The sequence below is a fragment of the Excalfactoria chinensis genome, chromosome Z (genome assembly GCF_039878825.1).
Source record: "Excalfactoria chinensis isolate bCotChi1 chromosome Z, bCotChi1.hap2, whole genome shotgun sequence".
Classification (NCBI taxonomy): domain Eukaryota; kingdom Metazoa; phylum Chordata; class Aves; order Galliformes; family Phasianidae; genus Excalfactoria; species Excalfactoria chinensis.
Window position 1 is genome coordinate 68,908,786 of NC_092857.1, and position 17,161 is coordinate 68,925,946.

The 17,161-nt window shown below is 37.5% G+C and overlaps 1 protein-coding gene across 2 annotated transcripts in view; it reads left to right on the forward strand.

Moving 5' to 3' along the window:
* The window catches only part of SLC12A2 (solute carrier family 12 member 2), a 56,262-nt gene that overhangs the window by 19,301 nt on the left and 19,800 nt on the right, over window positions 1-17,161 (forward strand). For both annotated transcript variants that reach the window (XM_072359139.1, XM_072359140.1), the window contains exons 5-15: window positions 49-188; window positions 981-1,091; window positions 2,176-2,284; window positions 2,810-2,937; window positions 3,032-3,116; window positions 7,378-7,526; window positions 10,031-10,138; window positions 11,310-11,433; window positions 14,129-14,230; window positions 15,354-15,509; window positions 16,443-16,542. In XM_072359139.1, the coding sequence (XP_072215240.1) occupies window positions 49-188; window positions 981-1,091; window positions 2,176-2,284; window positions 2,810-2,937; window positions 3,032-3,116; window positions 7,378-7,526; window positions 10,031-10,138; window positions 11,310-11,433; window positions 14,129-14,230; window positions 15,354-15,509; window positions 16,443-16,542 (1,312 nt within the window). The remainder of the gene's footprint in view (window positions 1-48; window positions 189-980; window positions 1,092-2,175; window positions 2,285-2,809; window positions 2,938-3,031; window positions 3,117-7,377; window positions 7,527-10,030; window positions 10,139-11,309; window positions 11,434-14,128; window positions 14,231-15,353; window positions 15,510-16,442; window positions 16,543-17,161) is intronic.

Consider the following 17,161-nt stretch of genomic DNA (forward strand, 5'->3'; position numbering starts at 1 on the left):
TATTTATTTATTTTGGTCACAGTTGTTTTTTTTTTTCTCATCTTTCAGGAGGAGCATATTACTTAATTTCCAGGAGTTTGGGACCAGAATTTGGTGGTGCCATAGGTCTGATCTTTGCGTTTGCCAATGCTGTAGCAGTAGCAATGTATGTTGTTGGCTTTGCAGAAACAGTTGTGGAGCTCCTTAAGGTATATTGATTGTATTGATTATACTGTATTCAGATTAGAGCTGTCATTTGGTGGCAGAAATTTTTGTTTTAACAAAACATGGAGTGAGGTAGAAGGTTACTGCAGATGTTACAGTATTAGTTTACAGATATTATATAGCTTTTTGATATAAAACAAATTGTCACTGGTGTCAAACTAAGACTTTCTGCACAGTTTCTCCTTGAAAAATACTATGCAGAATTCAGTGTGAATTCCTAACCAGATGTTGAGAAGGGTGGAGGTATAGATACATGATGCAGAATTATAAGTTTATAATACTAAGAGTTTTAATAAGCTTTTTTTGGTAAGCGATAGTAATTTATATTAAGTTCTTTTTCTCGTTAAGAGCAATTTCTTAAGATAAACACCACCTGTTTGTGTTGTGATTACTGATGAAATGAAACAAAAAGAACTCAACCTTTCAGAGAAGGGAAGAAGTATGGAGTTCACTGACAGAATTAAGAGTAAATAGTGAACAACTAATTAGACAGAGATATAAATACAGGATGGTAGCTGTTGTTTGGCTGATTAATTATCTGACACTTCAAGACAGACCATTCTCTGTGGGGCTGTGTGATGAAGAATTATTATTTTCATTTACAGTGATTCAGTGACTGAAAAAACACATCTCTATAGGGAATTTAAAATGAATGAATCTGTAATACAGAGGTTAACAGGTTAACTGCTATTAATCAGTTATAGTCTTTATTAATGCAGTTCAGGGAATATAAGTGCCTGATGAAGTATATGACTTGTTTGTTTTTGTTTTGTTAGGAAAATGGGACACTGATGATCGATGAAATGAATGACATTAGAATCATAGGAGCCATCACCGTGGTTATATTGCTGGGTATTTCTGTTGCAGGAATGGAATGGGAAGCGAAAGTAAGCTACTGTTAATTTCTCCTTTGAGTTCTTTAGTTTTCTGTCTGTTTTTTTCCCACTCTGCTCCCTGGTTTATTTATTTTTTCTAATGCATTTAGTTCAGTTGGTATGATATATTCAGTATGGTAGCAGTCAAGCAGTGCACAGTTCTTTTATAACAGCTCTGTCTAGTGCTAGCTTGCACAGATCTAGACAGCATTTGGTATCTTTGCTCACCTGCAAGCTTAGGTGGATCTGATAACTTTGAGAACAGAAAAATCTGTTCCTGATGGCTTTTTCAAGTAGGTTAAAGTTACTGTCTTCTGAAGAAATACAACAGAACAGGAGCACAGCGCTAACATGAACGGTTTTTACCACTGGGAATTTCAAATGTGCTCTCTGGAAAATGTACGTTACTGCTAGTTGAAAACCAGTATTCTTACTTCCTTCCCACCTCCATTTGTTTCTTGTTTGTTTTTTTTTAACTTGGAGTTGTCAGACAGTGCTGTGCAGTCAGTAGGCCCAGCAATGGAGAGGAATGTGAAGGCTACTGCTGCTGAATGTGTACAAGGGCTAAGACAGTTTTTGTGGCTGTGTGGTTTTAAGAAACTCTGTGAAACCAAACACATTCAAATCCTGGGGTATCTTCAGGTAGAGTCTGTATTATTAGCCTTCTGATGGGTAACCACTCTTGCTCAGTTTTTTGGTTTGTTTTTTTTTTCTGAATTAAAAGGCTTTTTTTGCATACCCCTCCATACCATACTCGCTTGTCTCTTCTATCTTCAAAGAATTGAGAAGAGACTCATTTCATCTCCCTTCCAGGTTAATGATGATTGTGAACCAAATATTTTCTGCAGTGAGAATTGACCCTGTTTTCTACACCAAGAGTCCGCTTAATGTAGAAGCTCCTTACACTTGTGTAATTGCTCTCTGTGTAAATGCCCTCATCCTGAGTTTTCTACTTAGCGTTACTAAAGAATTCTGTAATCACTGAGCTGCATCCTTATACCTCTCGCTTGTTCTTCTGTAGACTTGGCATGTTCTCACCATGGAGTCTTAAACTGAAGCAGTAGTTCTTTTATTCTGACTGTAATCATTATTTCAGGCACAGATAGTCTTATTGGTGATCCTCATACTTGCTATTGGAGACTTTGTAATAGGAACATTTATTCCTTTGGACAGCAAGAAGGCTAAAGGTTTCTTTGGTTATAAAGGTACGTTTGGAACAGTTAATAGCATGGTATATTTGTGAAAAGTCAACTTGCTGTTGTAATTGAGTGAAAAAACTAAAAAATCAGGTGAACATGGAAAATAGCTGGTAGTCCTATTTAATTATAGAAATTGCTTGACTTGATTCTTTCAAACTCTTGGTGTTCATTAAAGGTTTAGGGCATAAAACATTAGGGCATTAAAGTTTTAGGGAATGTATACCAGCTTAATATCAATCCTACTAATCACTATAATACCATATTATAGTAATTACTCAATATTATAACTGAACTGGCTTTGCAAAAAGCTGGATAAGGTTATGTGTACTTTTTCTTGTTTCTATTTAAACTTCATATTAAGAAATTAGAGCTTATCTATGTCAAAATGTTACCCAGTTTATTGTTGTTAAATGGTTTACAGTACTGCGCTGTTTGGACTTTACATGGAGGCATTAGGGGGTTAAAACTGGCTTATAATATAGATTTTCTATAAGTATTGGCAGACTTAAATACATATATCTTTGTCTGCAGCTGAAATATTCATGGAGAATTTTGGACCAGATTTCCGAAATGAGGAAACCTTCTTCTCTGTATTTGCAATTTTCTTCCCTGCTGCGACTGGCATACTTGCTGGTGCAAATATCTCAGGTGATCTTGCGGTAAGTAGTAAGTTAGGAAGTAGAAAATTTTATTCAGAACCACTGATTGTACCTCTATCTCTGTCATGATTGTCTACTGATATTTTCCTTTCAGGATCCTCAGTCAGCCATACCTAAAGGAACACTGTTGGCCATCTTAATTACTACCTTGGTTTACATGGGAATTGCAGTATCTGTAGGTAAGTAGTGAGTAGTTTTCTTTTCATGTTCTTTCCGATGGTGTTTTGATGCAGTGTTTTGTAATTCAGTTCAACTTTTATGCATGGAGAATTAATCACAGAATCTTAGGGGTCTGAATGGACCTCTGGGAAATCATCAAGTCCACCTTCTCCTACAACAGCAGGTTCCCTACAGTAGGTAACTTTTTCTTTGGGAGAGCGTCCATATTAGTTTTTAATGTCTCCAGAGGAAAAGACCACAGCGTCTTTGGGAAGCTTGTTTCAGTGATCTTTTACCTTCAAAGTCATTTTTTTTTTTCCTCATTTTCATATGGGAAAAGCTGTGTTCCAGTTTGTGCCCACTGCCCCTGTCCTATTGCTGGGCATCATTGGAAAGAACCTAGCATCATCCACTTGGCTCCTGACTAGTAGATACTTATTAGCATTGTTAAGATCTTCTGTCTTCTCATCTCCAGGCTGAACAGCCCCATATCTCTCAGGCTTTTTCATATGGGAGTTGCTCTATCCCCCTAATAATTTTTATGGCCCTCTGCTGGGCTCTCTCCAGCAGTTCTGTGTCTTTTTTGAACTGAGGAGCCCAGAACTGGATACAGTACTCCAGATGTGTTCTCACTGACAAAGAGTGGAGTGAGGAGGGTGACCTCCCTTGATCTTGTCAATAAACAGAGCTGCCTAACTTTTGTTGGTGAAGATTTTGGTTTCCAGATGTGCTCATTTCCTAAAGTGTGTGAGCACTTCAGACTAAAGAGAAGCTAAGGTTTCCTCTGTACTGATACTCCCAGACTTCTTGCAGTCACTTAGATTAATGTGCTCAGAATTTTGCAGGGGGATTCTTTTATTAGAAGACTGCATTTTCAGGAAATACTGAACAAGCATCTGTGTTGATCTGAAGATGATGATAGTCAGCTACTTTATCTTAAGGAATAAAGTAGGAAGATGTTATGCAACCTATCTTAAGATCTGTACGCAGTAAATCTTCAGAAGACTGAAAAGAGCAAATAGTACCCGCATCTGGCTAGCCCTTTACCAGACATGGTGTCATTTTCAGAATCTCTGTGGCTTTATATTCATGTGGCTGGAGGACAAACAGTTGTGGGTTAGTCTGAGTACTGTAGAACCTTTATTTCCAGGCTCCCTTCTCCATGCCATGGTGGTCTGAATATTCTCAGTAGTACTTGCCTTTGTGTTTGACATTCTCTGTTTTGCTCCAGAGCTTCAGTGGTTGTCCAGATTTTTCTCCATTTACAGAATGATTGAAGTAATCTTAAGGATGTAAGAAAGTAATCATCTTGCGTGTCTTGCCTATGATAGGAAACATTTTCATACATGTCAAAATATCAGTTTCTGGGAGTACTAATTAGTCTCCATGTCTTAAAAGACCCTTTCATATCTTAGCTATGCTGCCTTTGGATGAAATTGATGTTAATAAAATTATCATCAGTGCTACCACTAATGGTACTTCTGCGAAGATGGCAGTTTTGCTGGTCTGCTTCTGTTGGCCAGCATTATAAGGTAGCTCTGCCAAATACTCTGTATCAATTGTGCCCTGTGGAGCATAATTATGTACTTTATTTCCTAATTAGGTTGACCACAGGCTTCTGCTACCAAATCTGAATACTTTAGAACTTGAATCCACATGAGCAAGATAACTTACTAATATTAATTTGCTAATTGAATACTTTGATCAACTTTCAGATGTGAAAAACTTCACGTTTTTATGTTGCGAAAGAAACACTTTGCATATCAACTGAAGATGAGAGTGTTGACTTAGAAATGTCCTGTTCTAGTTGCTGCCTATGACTTACAATTAGAAATCTGATAACTGAAAAGACCAATGCTATTATAGATGCTAGAGATTATGAAATGAGAAATCTAGTTTGCTTTCTTTTTTTTTTTTGGCATTGGGCTATAAATCAGGCAAATGGAAATCCTCATGTTTTGTCCATGAGATATTCCCCATTGCATACTTCTTGTATACTAACGCTGAGGAAGTCATTAAATCTTAGAAGATGCTGTAAATATGAGTGAGAATGATAACTGAAGGGGAGGATATTTTGAACTTAGCTGAGTGTTTGTACGTACTGTAGTACACAAGGAATTTCAGATTCTGAACAGAGAGGCCTTAGTAAGAGGGAAAAATGCTTGTCCTTCACGGGAGTTAGGCAACCCATTTAAAAAAAAAAAATAAAAAAATGAAGAAAACGTGAATGTTTTAGCTAAGGACTAATGCAAATCTACAGGACTATCCATGGAGCTTTTCTGGGCTGTGCATGGCTAGGAGGAGACAAGGAGACAAACTTGATACTCTCTTGGGCAGAGTGTTTAGTGTTGACAGAAGCGTGCTCCTGAAAGCCTCTTTTTTTTTTTTTTTTTTTTTTTTTTATAGGAAAGGAAACTTAGACATTCTTAGTGAAAATACTGCCAGATAAAGTACAACATATCTGTTAAATGACTGAACTATTACTTATACCTAAATATCTTCTACTGAGAATGCAGCTTGCATCTTCTGCATTCTCTTGTAGTGTGGCTCACATAAGGTTTGTTCACACTAATATTGAAACTTTCCACTGTATAACTCCTTGTGTGAAGGAGCTGCTACCCAGCTTTTTCTCATATGAATTTTTTTAATCCCTAATACAGCAAAACAAACCAGCCCTTCCATATACCTACAAAAAAGCTTAAGAGAAATGATCATTATAGGAAACTTGCTGAAATTTAATTGTCAGGGCCTAATATGCAACTGATAAACGTAGCATGTTGAAGCAGAGTAGGTCAAGTTTGCCTACCAGGACCAGCTAGTAGGCTTGAGGTTTTTAAGGTTTGGAAGCAATCTAAATATAGTATAGATATTTAGGAATTTATTTTCACAACAGGAAGAGAAAGAAATTGCTTCAGATAACGGATACTGTCACTTGAGAAATTTTATCTTGTCATGTATCTGTACCCTCCTTGTTATTTTTAGCTTACTAGTAAGTCAGTGAAGTCATCAGAAATCACATGCTTCTGTTCCCAGGACCTCCTTGTCCTAGGAGAGCAAACTAATGGAATTCACTTGGCTTTAATTGCTCTGTAGCGTTCCCTCTTCTCTTCCCCATTCTTTATTTAATTCCTGTTCCTTGAAATATCAGATGGTTACTTAACTACCTCAGCTGCTAAAACAGTGTTAAATAATGCTTAGTTTGCTCTACTTGTTATAAAAGCTGGGGGAAAAACATGGTTTAAATAGAAAACTTTGAGGTTCTTTAATTGAATCACTGTTCTTAGTATTTTAAGGCTGTCATACTGTGTCTTAAGTTTTCTTGAGAAGTTAGGATCAATCATAGACAAACTGAAGATGGTAGTTTGTAATAGAACTTAAAAAAAAAAGAAAGAGGAGAAACAAACTTTTGATGTACCACAGTTACATTGTATTTTGTTAAATTATCAGAAACAAACTTGCAACAGGCCTTAATGACAAATCAGGGTTTTTTTAGCGATTATTTTTAATATTGACTGTTCAGATGTACAACCTGTTAATATACATCCACTGAAATAGAAATCATTTGTTATAACAAGGTTGAAAGTTGTGACAGTGTTTGGTATGAATATGCTTTTGTGGGGAATACATAACAGTAGGCTCTAAAAACTGAAGTATGTGTATAAAACTTCATAAGTCATCTTATGTATCTTAGTATCTGATTGAGAGTGGAAAGGTGGAGGCTAAATTGAAGAAAACTATTCACAGAATAATCTGTGAGGGTTATCTTCCTTTCTTGGTTTGCCTCTAATCAGAGATTCTGAAAAACTTTCACTGTATCATTTCATTTTCTGGGAAGGATGCAGCTGCACTGCTTACATACCTACATACAAACTTAAAACTGCATTCTTCTGTGAAAACTGAAAAAATGAAACTATGAATTCAAGTGATGGTCTGTATTGCTGATTTTTTAATAAGGGGAAAGTCATGATTCGATGAAATTAGATACTGAGATAACATTGCAGTGTTAAGTGTTGTCAGTTCTGTTGACACACTTCTGTGCTAAGATTTTTCCTTTGAGACTCAAGTTTTGGACAAAAACTGTTCTCAAACCTGGGAAGTTAAGTTTGTTTGTACGTCAAGGTAAATGTGCTTGAAACAGAAATGTATTAAGAACTCTTAATGCCACATTTAACATACCTCTGTAAGAATAAAGTTTATGTTGAAAGGCATTTGAGAGTTTGATGCATGTCTGTAAGTTCAGGCCTGGTCTGATACTTATTTTTGTGGTTCGTTCCACTTTAGGTTCCTGTGTTGTTCGAGATGCCACAGGGAACATTAATAACACGATGATTACTGAACTGACAAATTGCACTACTGCAGCTTGCAAGTTAAACTATGATTTCTCATCCTGTCAGACTGGGTGTCACTACGGACTGATGAACAATTTTCAGGTATGAAGCTTTTCTTACATTTGTTCACTAGGTTTTGTTGGTCTTTTGAATTGCTAAAAATTCTTACCATAAATTCAAAGTTTGTCTGAATTAACTAAGAAGTACACTCTAGAAAGCATGGAGAAGAGCAAAGAAGCTATGTTAAACTTTGGCCTGTTTATACTCAGGTGGTTATGAATGTTTGCTTTTCTCTGTAGTAAACTGCGTAAGTTTGGTGTTGAGACTGCAATTTGCTGTGTTTAGATATGAATGCTGTCATTCACTGTGTGGATAGTTGTATTCATTGTTTAAGTGACATGTAGCAATCATAGATGGTTTGCTTCAGTAACATATTTTTCTTAGCAAATAAGCTTTTAAAAATGTTGATGTGTACTTGTCACAATATTTTATGATAGGCGTGTTTTGAGGTTTAAAAAAAATCTGATGTTACAATATTTGAAAACCATGGGTTTGTGAGGGGAGTCTAGTCTTCAACCTTCATACTTCATAGCTAATGCACACGTCGCTTGTGTTTGTGAACTGTTTGTGAAGGTCTAAAAGAAATCAAGGAGAACATACTCATTGATAATTGAATTAAACTTGCCTTACGGTAGTTTCTGGCCTATGCTTTTCTAATATCCCTATGGAGATCTGGGTGGAAACTAGTCCACTGATGGAAAGCACTTGTGTTTTAATGGGTTCTGTGTTTTGGTCATAAGTGTGCGTACGTACCTACATCAGCCTTTCAGCCTGCCATCAAAGTAATTAAAGTTTTCACATGCCAGTAGTGTTCCAGAGCAGACCATTTTGTTAGAATGGAATATTCTCTTTTGTAGAGTAATCTGTGTACCTGCGTAGCATTGCTTTGTTCTGGGTCAGGGAAAAAAATAAATAAATAAAAAAAATCTGAATTTGGAAACATTTCAGAACTGCTGTTTTGGGAATAATTATTTTGTGACATCTGTTGATAGCTCTCCTCATTCTGTCATGGTGTTCTACCATACCGTCAGTGTACTGCTGACAATAGTGTGGAGATGGAGTTGATGGTCATTGTGGATCCCTTTTAGGAATATTCTATGATTCTAAGACCTGACTTCCTCAGATTGTATTTTTTTTTCTGCATTTCATATCTTCAGTAAAATTACCTATGGTGAGATGCTTGCATTTCTGATAAGACATTGATTCAAGGGTACTTATACCTCCCACTTTACGGTTGCTTCTATTAGGGAAAAATAGTAGGTTCTGAATAGGATAAGAAAGTTTCAAAGCCAGAATCTGCACACAGAATGCAGTGTCACATACCTCCCCATTGGATTTTAAAAACTTCATTGTGGAGGCCGCACAGTTGCTCTGGGCAACCTGCTACAGAGTTGACCACCTTCTTTGTGGAACTTTGTTCTTCTGTTAGCTAGCAGAACTTCCACTGCCTTTTTAGTCTCATGTTTCTGTCTCTCTGGGAAAAGTCTGACTGCTTTCTCAAAAGACATGAGAAGGGAAGTGAGTAACTTGTGGTAATTTTACTGCAGCATTTGATCACACAATGTTATGTGTATCCAAATTCTTTTCATGAGAAATAATTTAACTTTGGATGGGAAGTGGAAGTAGTGTGAATAAAAGTACTACATTTCAGAAAAAATTCAATGTACAAGTTCTGCTAAAACATTTCTTTCTGTAAAGGAAGGAGGCTGTACAGCATGCGAAAGTAGTTGGGAAAAGTGAGGTTTGAATAATACTTTTTGCATGCTCATCACGAAGAGTTATCTTTACAGTTCACTGGGGTTTGTTTTCATGTGGTTGATCCCCAATGGCTGACCCAAAGAATTTAAGCTGTAGTTGAAACAGAATATTTCAATATCACAAATCTTTTGAATGTGAGAAACTGTCTAAAAAGGAAATGCTATGCCAACATAATGAGTCGCTTGGAAGCAGTAATTTTGTATTTCTCATGGCACCAGTTGTCATAGGGCAATAATGGTATATTTCACTCAGATGACTGAGAATGTGATCTTACAGAGATGAGGACCAAACTTGTTCTGTCCTTGTAGGTGAGAAGGGGAAACAAACCTAACTTTGGTGTTGCAAACGATGAGACAGCCCAAGATGTTCCTCAAGTTCAGTTGCTTTGTTACTTGGGCTGTTTCTTAGCAACTGGATGGTCAAAATGATTTACATTGCATGTTTTTCTTCCATGGCTTCAGTTTTCTATCTTTTTATTAGCCCATGGAGACTTCTGCCATCAGTCAGTTGACATGATTGGACTCAGTATTCTGTGATAAGCTACTTTCTCTTGTTCTGGATCTAGGACTTTTTAACCCTAATTCCTAATCCCCCTTTTAAGCCCTAGTTCATTCATTGATGTGAATGTGTGGTTGCTTTTAAGTGAAGTACCAAGTATTTTATGTTTTTTTTTTTTTTGTATGCTGTTAATAGTAGCTTGTATAGTTACAATATTATACTTCTTAACGTTTTTCTTTAAAAAACATCAACAAAAAACCCACAGCAAAACAAAATTTTTCTACTTGTAGGTGATGAGCATGGTATCAGGATTTGCACCACTGATTTCCGCAGGCATTTTTTCAGCCACCCTGTCATCTGCACTAGCATCCCTTGTGAGTGCACCTAAAATCTTCCAGGTAAGTACGGATGGTAAACCATGATCGTTTACAGAATAATTTTAATTAAGTTTCAAATCAGAATTTTGAAAAATGGACTCTGATGTACTGTAATCGTGACTCGTAACAGCTGAGTCCAATAAATCTGTTTTCCTGGTGCTTAAAAGTGGGAAAACAGCATACTATGTTACTATATGTATCTAGCATGAAACTTATGTCAGATCTTAAGAGTTTCTGATTACTTTCTTAGGAGTGAGTTATTAGGAACCTTTGTAATGTCACTTAACTAAAGTCTGTTAGAGTTTCTGCCTTTTGGATCAAACCAAGGATTCAAGCTAGCGTTAAAGTGGATGAAGATGGTGGTTACACTTGAAACTGGGATGTTAATAGTCATGCCTCCAAGAGTGTTTATATGTGGCAGCCAAATGTACTTGTTTTTATGCTGTATAGTTAGGGGAGCATAACGACTAGATATTCAGTAAATTGCTTTCTCATGGAACTAGGAAGTTCCAATAAATGAAGCACCACTGGCATACAAGCAAAATAATAGATCAGTTCGGTCCTCAAAATAATTGAAAGGAGTAGAACCTGTAGCTCTTCAATCTTAATCATGGAATACTTTCACAAAATAATGTAATTGTGAACGAGTTCTTATTTACAACTCTTTACGTTAATTTTGTTGGTATGTTTTGTTGGAATGTTGCCCCTCCTTCTTAAACTCTTCAATCATATTATTTGTATTTCATGTTATTTTTGATTAAAACTTTACCGTTTCCTAGTTGACGCTTCTCCCCCAGAATGTCAGTAAGCAGTCAAATGTAGAAGGGTCTTTGTTGCAGGTTATAAACAGAAGTGTTGATTCAGAGAACTACTGTAAACATTAGGTAAACTTTCCGCTTTCTGAAGAAATTGGTTTTATCCTTAATGAGAAACTGACTGTATGACACCTGTGAAGGGCAGTGAAACATTTAGTGAAGAGCAGCACTTGCTCTTACATTATATTCATATCCTATGAAGGATAGAATATTGGCAACGCAGAATACTGAAGTGGTAGGACAGCTGTTTACAGAATAAGTATAAGTTTTCTTCTTCCAGGAAGATAATATATGCAGTGAAAAACAGCATTAGTAAACATTAATAAGGATATTTTTTGAACAAAATGCACACTAACTCTTGCATTTTATTTGTTTAGGCTTTGTGTAAGGACAACATCTATCCAGGATTTCAGATGTTTGCTAAAGGCTACGGGAAGAACAATGAACCACTGAGAGGATATCTTCTAACATTTTTAATTGCTCTTGGATTCATACTAATCGGTTAGTTTGAAATTACAGTAAATCTGAATCTCCTTTCTGTTTTTCATAAAGCGTTCTTTTCCATCTCATGACTTGATGACATTGTCTGTGAGGTCTAACACACAGCTGATTACTAAGCAAGGGTTCCAAAGTTGTTTAGACAGGAGAAAATCCCTAACTGTTAAATGTCTCAATGCTTAGGACTAGAATAAATCTAAACTGAATTATAAGTAGATTGCACTTTCTGTAGTCTCTTCAGGCTTCTGTTGTTACATACTGCCAGTGAATGAAATACATTTTGTTTAAAGTAGAGTGTTGTAATATGTTGTAAATATGAAAATTTAATTTAGTTTTTTAATAGTTGCAGATGGCTTCATAAGTGGCAAGCCTACATAAACAGAACTTTTTAAAGTGTGTTCTTCATTTACACTACAAGTGATAGAGATGACTGATGCTGCTGCTGTTGGCAGTGGTGAACACAGTCCTAGGTATAGGATTACCTGTGTTCTAGGTAGATGGTGAACTAATATTGCTATGTTTGTCCATTTTGCTAGCAGTATCAGCTCTTCCTAATATGCTATTTTATCCTTCGCTATCTGAGGTGTGTATAAATATGCTGTCTCAGCTGCAACAAGGTGATTGGAGGCTTCACCATGCTTAGCCAATCTTGTGGCCTTCTATGATGGAGTGACGGCATTGGTCGACAAAGGGAAGATGACTGATGTCATTTACCTGGACTTGAGCAAGGCCTTTGACATGGTGCCCCACCACATCCTCATCTCCAAATTGGAGGCATGTGGATTTGATGGGTGGACGACTCGATGGATAAGCAATTGGTTGAAAAGCCACAGACAGAGGGTGGTGGTCAATGGCTCTATGTCCAGGTGGAGGCCGGTAACAAGCGGTGTCCCCCAGAGGTCTGTCTTGGGACCGGTGCTCTTTAACATCTTTATCAATGACATCAATGATGGAATTGAGTGCACCCTCACCAGGTTTGCTGCTGACACCAAGCTGAGTGGTGCGGTTGATACGGAGGGAGGAGGGGATGCCATTCAGAGGGATCTCGACAGACTTGAAAGGTGGGCTTGGGTGAACCTAATGAGGTTCAACACGGCAAAGTGCAATGTTTTGCACTTGGGCCGGAAGAACCCCAGGCATCTGTACAGACTGGGAGGAGTGGTCCTTGAGAGCAGCTCGGCGGAGAAGGACCTGGGGGTCCTGATGGAAGAGAAACTTAACATGAGCCAGCAGTGTGCTCTGGCAGCTCAGAAGGCAAATGGGATCCTGGGCTCCATCAGGAGAGGGGTGGCCAGCAGGGACAGGGAAGTGATTCTCCCTCTTTACTCTGCACTTTTGTGAGGCCCCATCTGGAGTACTGTGTCCAGGTATGGAGCCCTCAGTACAAGAAAGACATGGAGCTGTTGGAAAGGGTCCAGAGGAGAGTGACAAAGATGATCAGGGGACTGGAGAACCTCGCCTATGAAGACAGGCTGAGGGAGCTGGGCTTGTTCAGCCTGGAGGAAAGAAGGCTGCGGGGTGACCTCATTGCAGCCTTTGAGTACCTTCAGTACCAGTGCCTGGGTTGAGGCAACCCTCGCTACCAATAAAGCTGGGGGATGAAAGGATAGAGTGCAGCACTGCTGAAAAGGATCTGGGAGTGTCTCAGGGTATCAGGAGCTGAGGTACCTCAGGAACAGGGGAATAAACTCTTCGAAAGGGCTGATAATAGCAGGACAAAGGGAAATGGATTTAAGTTGAAAGAGGGTAGATTTAGGTTGGATATTATGGGGAAGTTCTTTACTAGGAGAGTGGTGAGGTCCTGGAACAGGCTGCCCAGGGAGGTTGTGGATGCCTCGTCCTTGGAGGTGTTCAAGGCCAGGTTGGACGGGGCCCTGGGCAACCTGATCTGGTAAATGTGGAAGTTTGGCAGCCCTGCCAGGCAGGGGCGCTGGAACTTCATGATCCATGAGGTCCCTTCCAACCCAGGTCATTCTGTGATTCTGTGAAGCTTAATTATAACAAATAAATGCTCGCTAACTGACACGTTTTGATTGCTGCTTTTTAATAGAGAGGGCATAGGTCTGAATTCTTAGTACTGTGCTGCCTCATGGAAGAGATCGATGCAATCCTTTACATCTCTTTCTCTGCAGAGAGAGCATTCATCACTGTTGCAATGGAATTGATATGAAGTAATGTACTAATAATATTACCATTAATTCAGATTTTCAATTAAAATGCAAGCAAATGAACATGTTTGTTACACTTGCTCACACTAATTTTGCTTTTACAATTTGCCATAGATGAGTGTCTCTTGTTAGCCTTTTACTCTTTTTTCGTTTCACAACTGAGACATTAACTAAATAAATCTGACTTCTCGGGTTCTTCAGAACCCAATACGTTGCAGTACTGTTTGATCAAACCGTAGTGGGAAAGAAATTCTCTCAAGTTATTTTAAGAAAGCATATAGTAATTAGAAGAAGCAGTTGTGGAACATCTGATGGTCTTGTAAAAATGCTGTATTTTTAAAAAACTGAAAGTTGCGCTTCCTGATTATCAGATGATAAGTCAGTTAATAAGAGACCTTTCAGTAGCTACTTATCTATTGGAAAGCACAATGTGCTTCTGCCTACGTAACGTGAAATTGAGTTAAATCTGAAATGTACAAAGCCATTAGGTGGTATATACTATAACATTCTACTTTGTTTTTATTCTGCAGCTGAACTGAATGTCATCGCTCCAATTATCTCTAACTTCTTCTTGGCTTCGTATGCCTTGATTAACTTCTCTGTGTTCCATGCTTCTCTTGCAAAATCGCCAGGTAGGAGCCATATTCTTGGGTTCAGAGTTTATCTCACAATTCCTAAATGCAGAAAAATAATTCAAAAGCTGCTAACATAAATGGAAGTCTGCTTTTATTCAACACTAAATGTCTGTTTGACTTTCATGACACATCTGAGTTATTCTTAATAAAATATGACCTTGAGCCTTCAAAATTTGAAGGATGAAATGGTCCAGAAAAGCTTGGGAGCTACCAGTATTGGTCACCTTTGCTGAGGAAACAGAACATAATTCAATGTGTGTTCAGTAACTCTTGAATAGATCTCTGATAATATGCCTCAGCATCTCATTTCTTATAAAGTATTCTTAAGCCTATCAGTTCAAGAAAGCTTTCTTGCTAAATCATTTTCTGGTGTTCAAGACCCACTCTTTCGTTATCTTTGGATTTCTCTTGTAATATATTTAGTCTTCTAGCCCAGAAGAAAGTGGGGTAGACATATATGTATAGCCTTTGTTTGGTATGGGAGGCCAGTTAGAATGTAAGACTGAACTGAGGAGCAATACTTGCAGACCTGGTGTTTCTTGTACCTGGTCCCCTGTGCTAAAATGTCCTTAAATGTTTTAGTTTTTACACAGCTCTGTATAAATGTTTGTGAAGGATCCGTATGTATTGATGAAATAGGGGGATTTTCATGTAATGAAAATTTCTGTGTGGAAATACTAAACGTACATATTCAGAAACAGTGTAAGAGGGAGAGGTACTAGCTGATAACTGATGCTACCCTTTGAGATGACTGAGGTCTTGTTTTGAATGCAAAAATCAATTTTCTTGTAACTTACTGCCAAAGGTACCTCTAGTCCGCTTCAGTAAACATACCAGCACAAGCATCTTGAAAATTCAGAGGTAACTTTTAGAGGACAACATTGGGAACTTTTGCTTACCTATTTAATAAAGATGTGAATAAGTTTCATAGATGGTGAAAAATTAGAAATTTTTATAAATGGGCCAAAGTGTTAAACTGTTATGTTACTGAAACTGTTATGTGTTATGGTGAAATGTGATTCAGAGCACAAAGGAGGGAAAGTAACAGCACCTTCTATCCCTTGAAAATTAAATTTTCCCCCTCTTTCCTCCTTTATCCTCCAAATTAAATTTTGGCTAGGTTGGCGTCCTGCTTTCAAATACTACAATATGTGGATTTCTCTTGTTGGAGCCATTTTGTGCTGCATTGTGATGTTTGTCATTAATTGGTGGGCCGCGCTTCTAACATATGTGATAGTCCTTGGACTGTACATTTATGTCACTTACAAGAAACCAGGTACGTATAGGGGCCGATTCTGGTTCTAGTGGGAGGAAGAGGGATGTAGAAGATGGAAGAGGTGTGTGTGCAGTGGGGGGTGAAGGGAGGAGACGAGGGAAGGGGGTAATAGGGAGCCTAATTCTTTTTTGACTGATTCAAACTTCTGAAAGCATATTTCTGGCTAGAAGCAAAAGGGAGTATTTTTTTCTACCTCTCCAGTTGGAAAAGGGATTTGATAGTGTCTGTTTTTGGTTGTGTTTTGTATTTTTTTTTTTTTTTTTCAGTACACCATTCCTATAGCTTTGAACAAGAATGTATATGCTCTTTCTTCCTTTAAGAATGCAGTATAATTGTAAGTGGAAGATGTAGCATATCTGAGCCAAAAAGTGTTGACAGTAAGAAAAAGACCAAAACTGTGTAGTTTTCAAGTGTGTGATCATAAGGATCGTAAGGTCACTGTAGCTGTCAAAAACAAATGGAAACAAATAGTAAATATACTGGGAACTTTCATTTCCATATTAAAAAATAGATAGATATCTAAGTAGTACAGCTTTATCTAGACCTTGTCCTCTTTAGTGCACAAGTTATTTACAGAAAGTAGTTAACTAATTGAGACAGTGTTTTAAGGTTGCTTTTTCCTTTGCTGAGATGTAGCATAGCTCTAACTATATTCTTTCCAAAAGCATTATTTTTGTAGCTTTGAAGTTATTCTCTTTAATGTTGCAAAATACTCAATTATTTCTTCCTATAATTGTAGAAAAACAAACTCTTATTTGTCAGAACTTCCATGCAAGTTTTATCTTTAATTGGAATTGCATATGTAATTTGAGATTTGTTTTGTGTAGCGTAGAACGCATTTAGGTGTAGATTAAATCTTGTGTGTTAACATGATTTAAGAAAAAGAAATGTTGAATAACTATATGTAAAATAGTGAAACTTCAATTTTCACAGATGTGAACTGGGGATCATCAACGCAAGCTTTGACTTACTTGAACGCATTACAGCATTCTATTCGTCTTTCTGGAGTGGAAGATCATGTGAAAAACTTCAGGTAAGTTTTATACAGCAAATTATTTACGCTGTGTGATCGGTAGGGTAAACTAATGGTGACTGCTGTCATGACTTTAATTAAACTGTCCGCTTACCTGCTGTGGATTTTCACAGCTTTGAATTTCATTATCATAGAGATTGTCTGGACATGGCTACATGAACATATTATTTCAGATTAAGAGTCCATTTCAGAAGCAACCCAATGAGTGTTGCCCATTTATTTATTGTCTTGATACACTGTATTTTCATGGATTGCATCATGACTTGTGAACTGTATTCATTATTAATGAAACTGAACTGGAAGATAACCTCCCAACTGTTAACTAAGGTTCACATAAGGCTAAATATGATCTATGCTAAAATCCCAAAGATGTGTATACTGTCCTCAACAGCAGTTTCACTTCAGATGTGTTCTTGTTGCTGTGGTAAATAGACTACACTTGTGTTTGACACAGCTGAAGGACAGAACTGATTTGTTATCAACCAGCATGACTGACAGCAGCCCAGGAAGAGCTGACTGAAGTAGGCAATATCCTGCATTATTTATTCTTCATTGGAGTAGGCAATTCCAGAGAAAATATGCTTAAAAAAAAAAAAAAAAAAAAAAAACATTTAAAAAG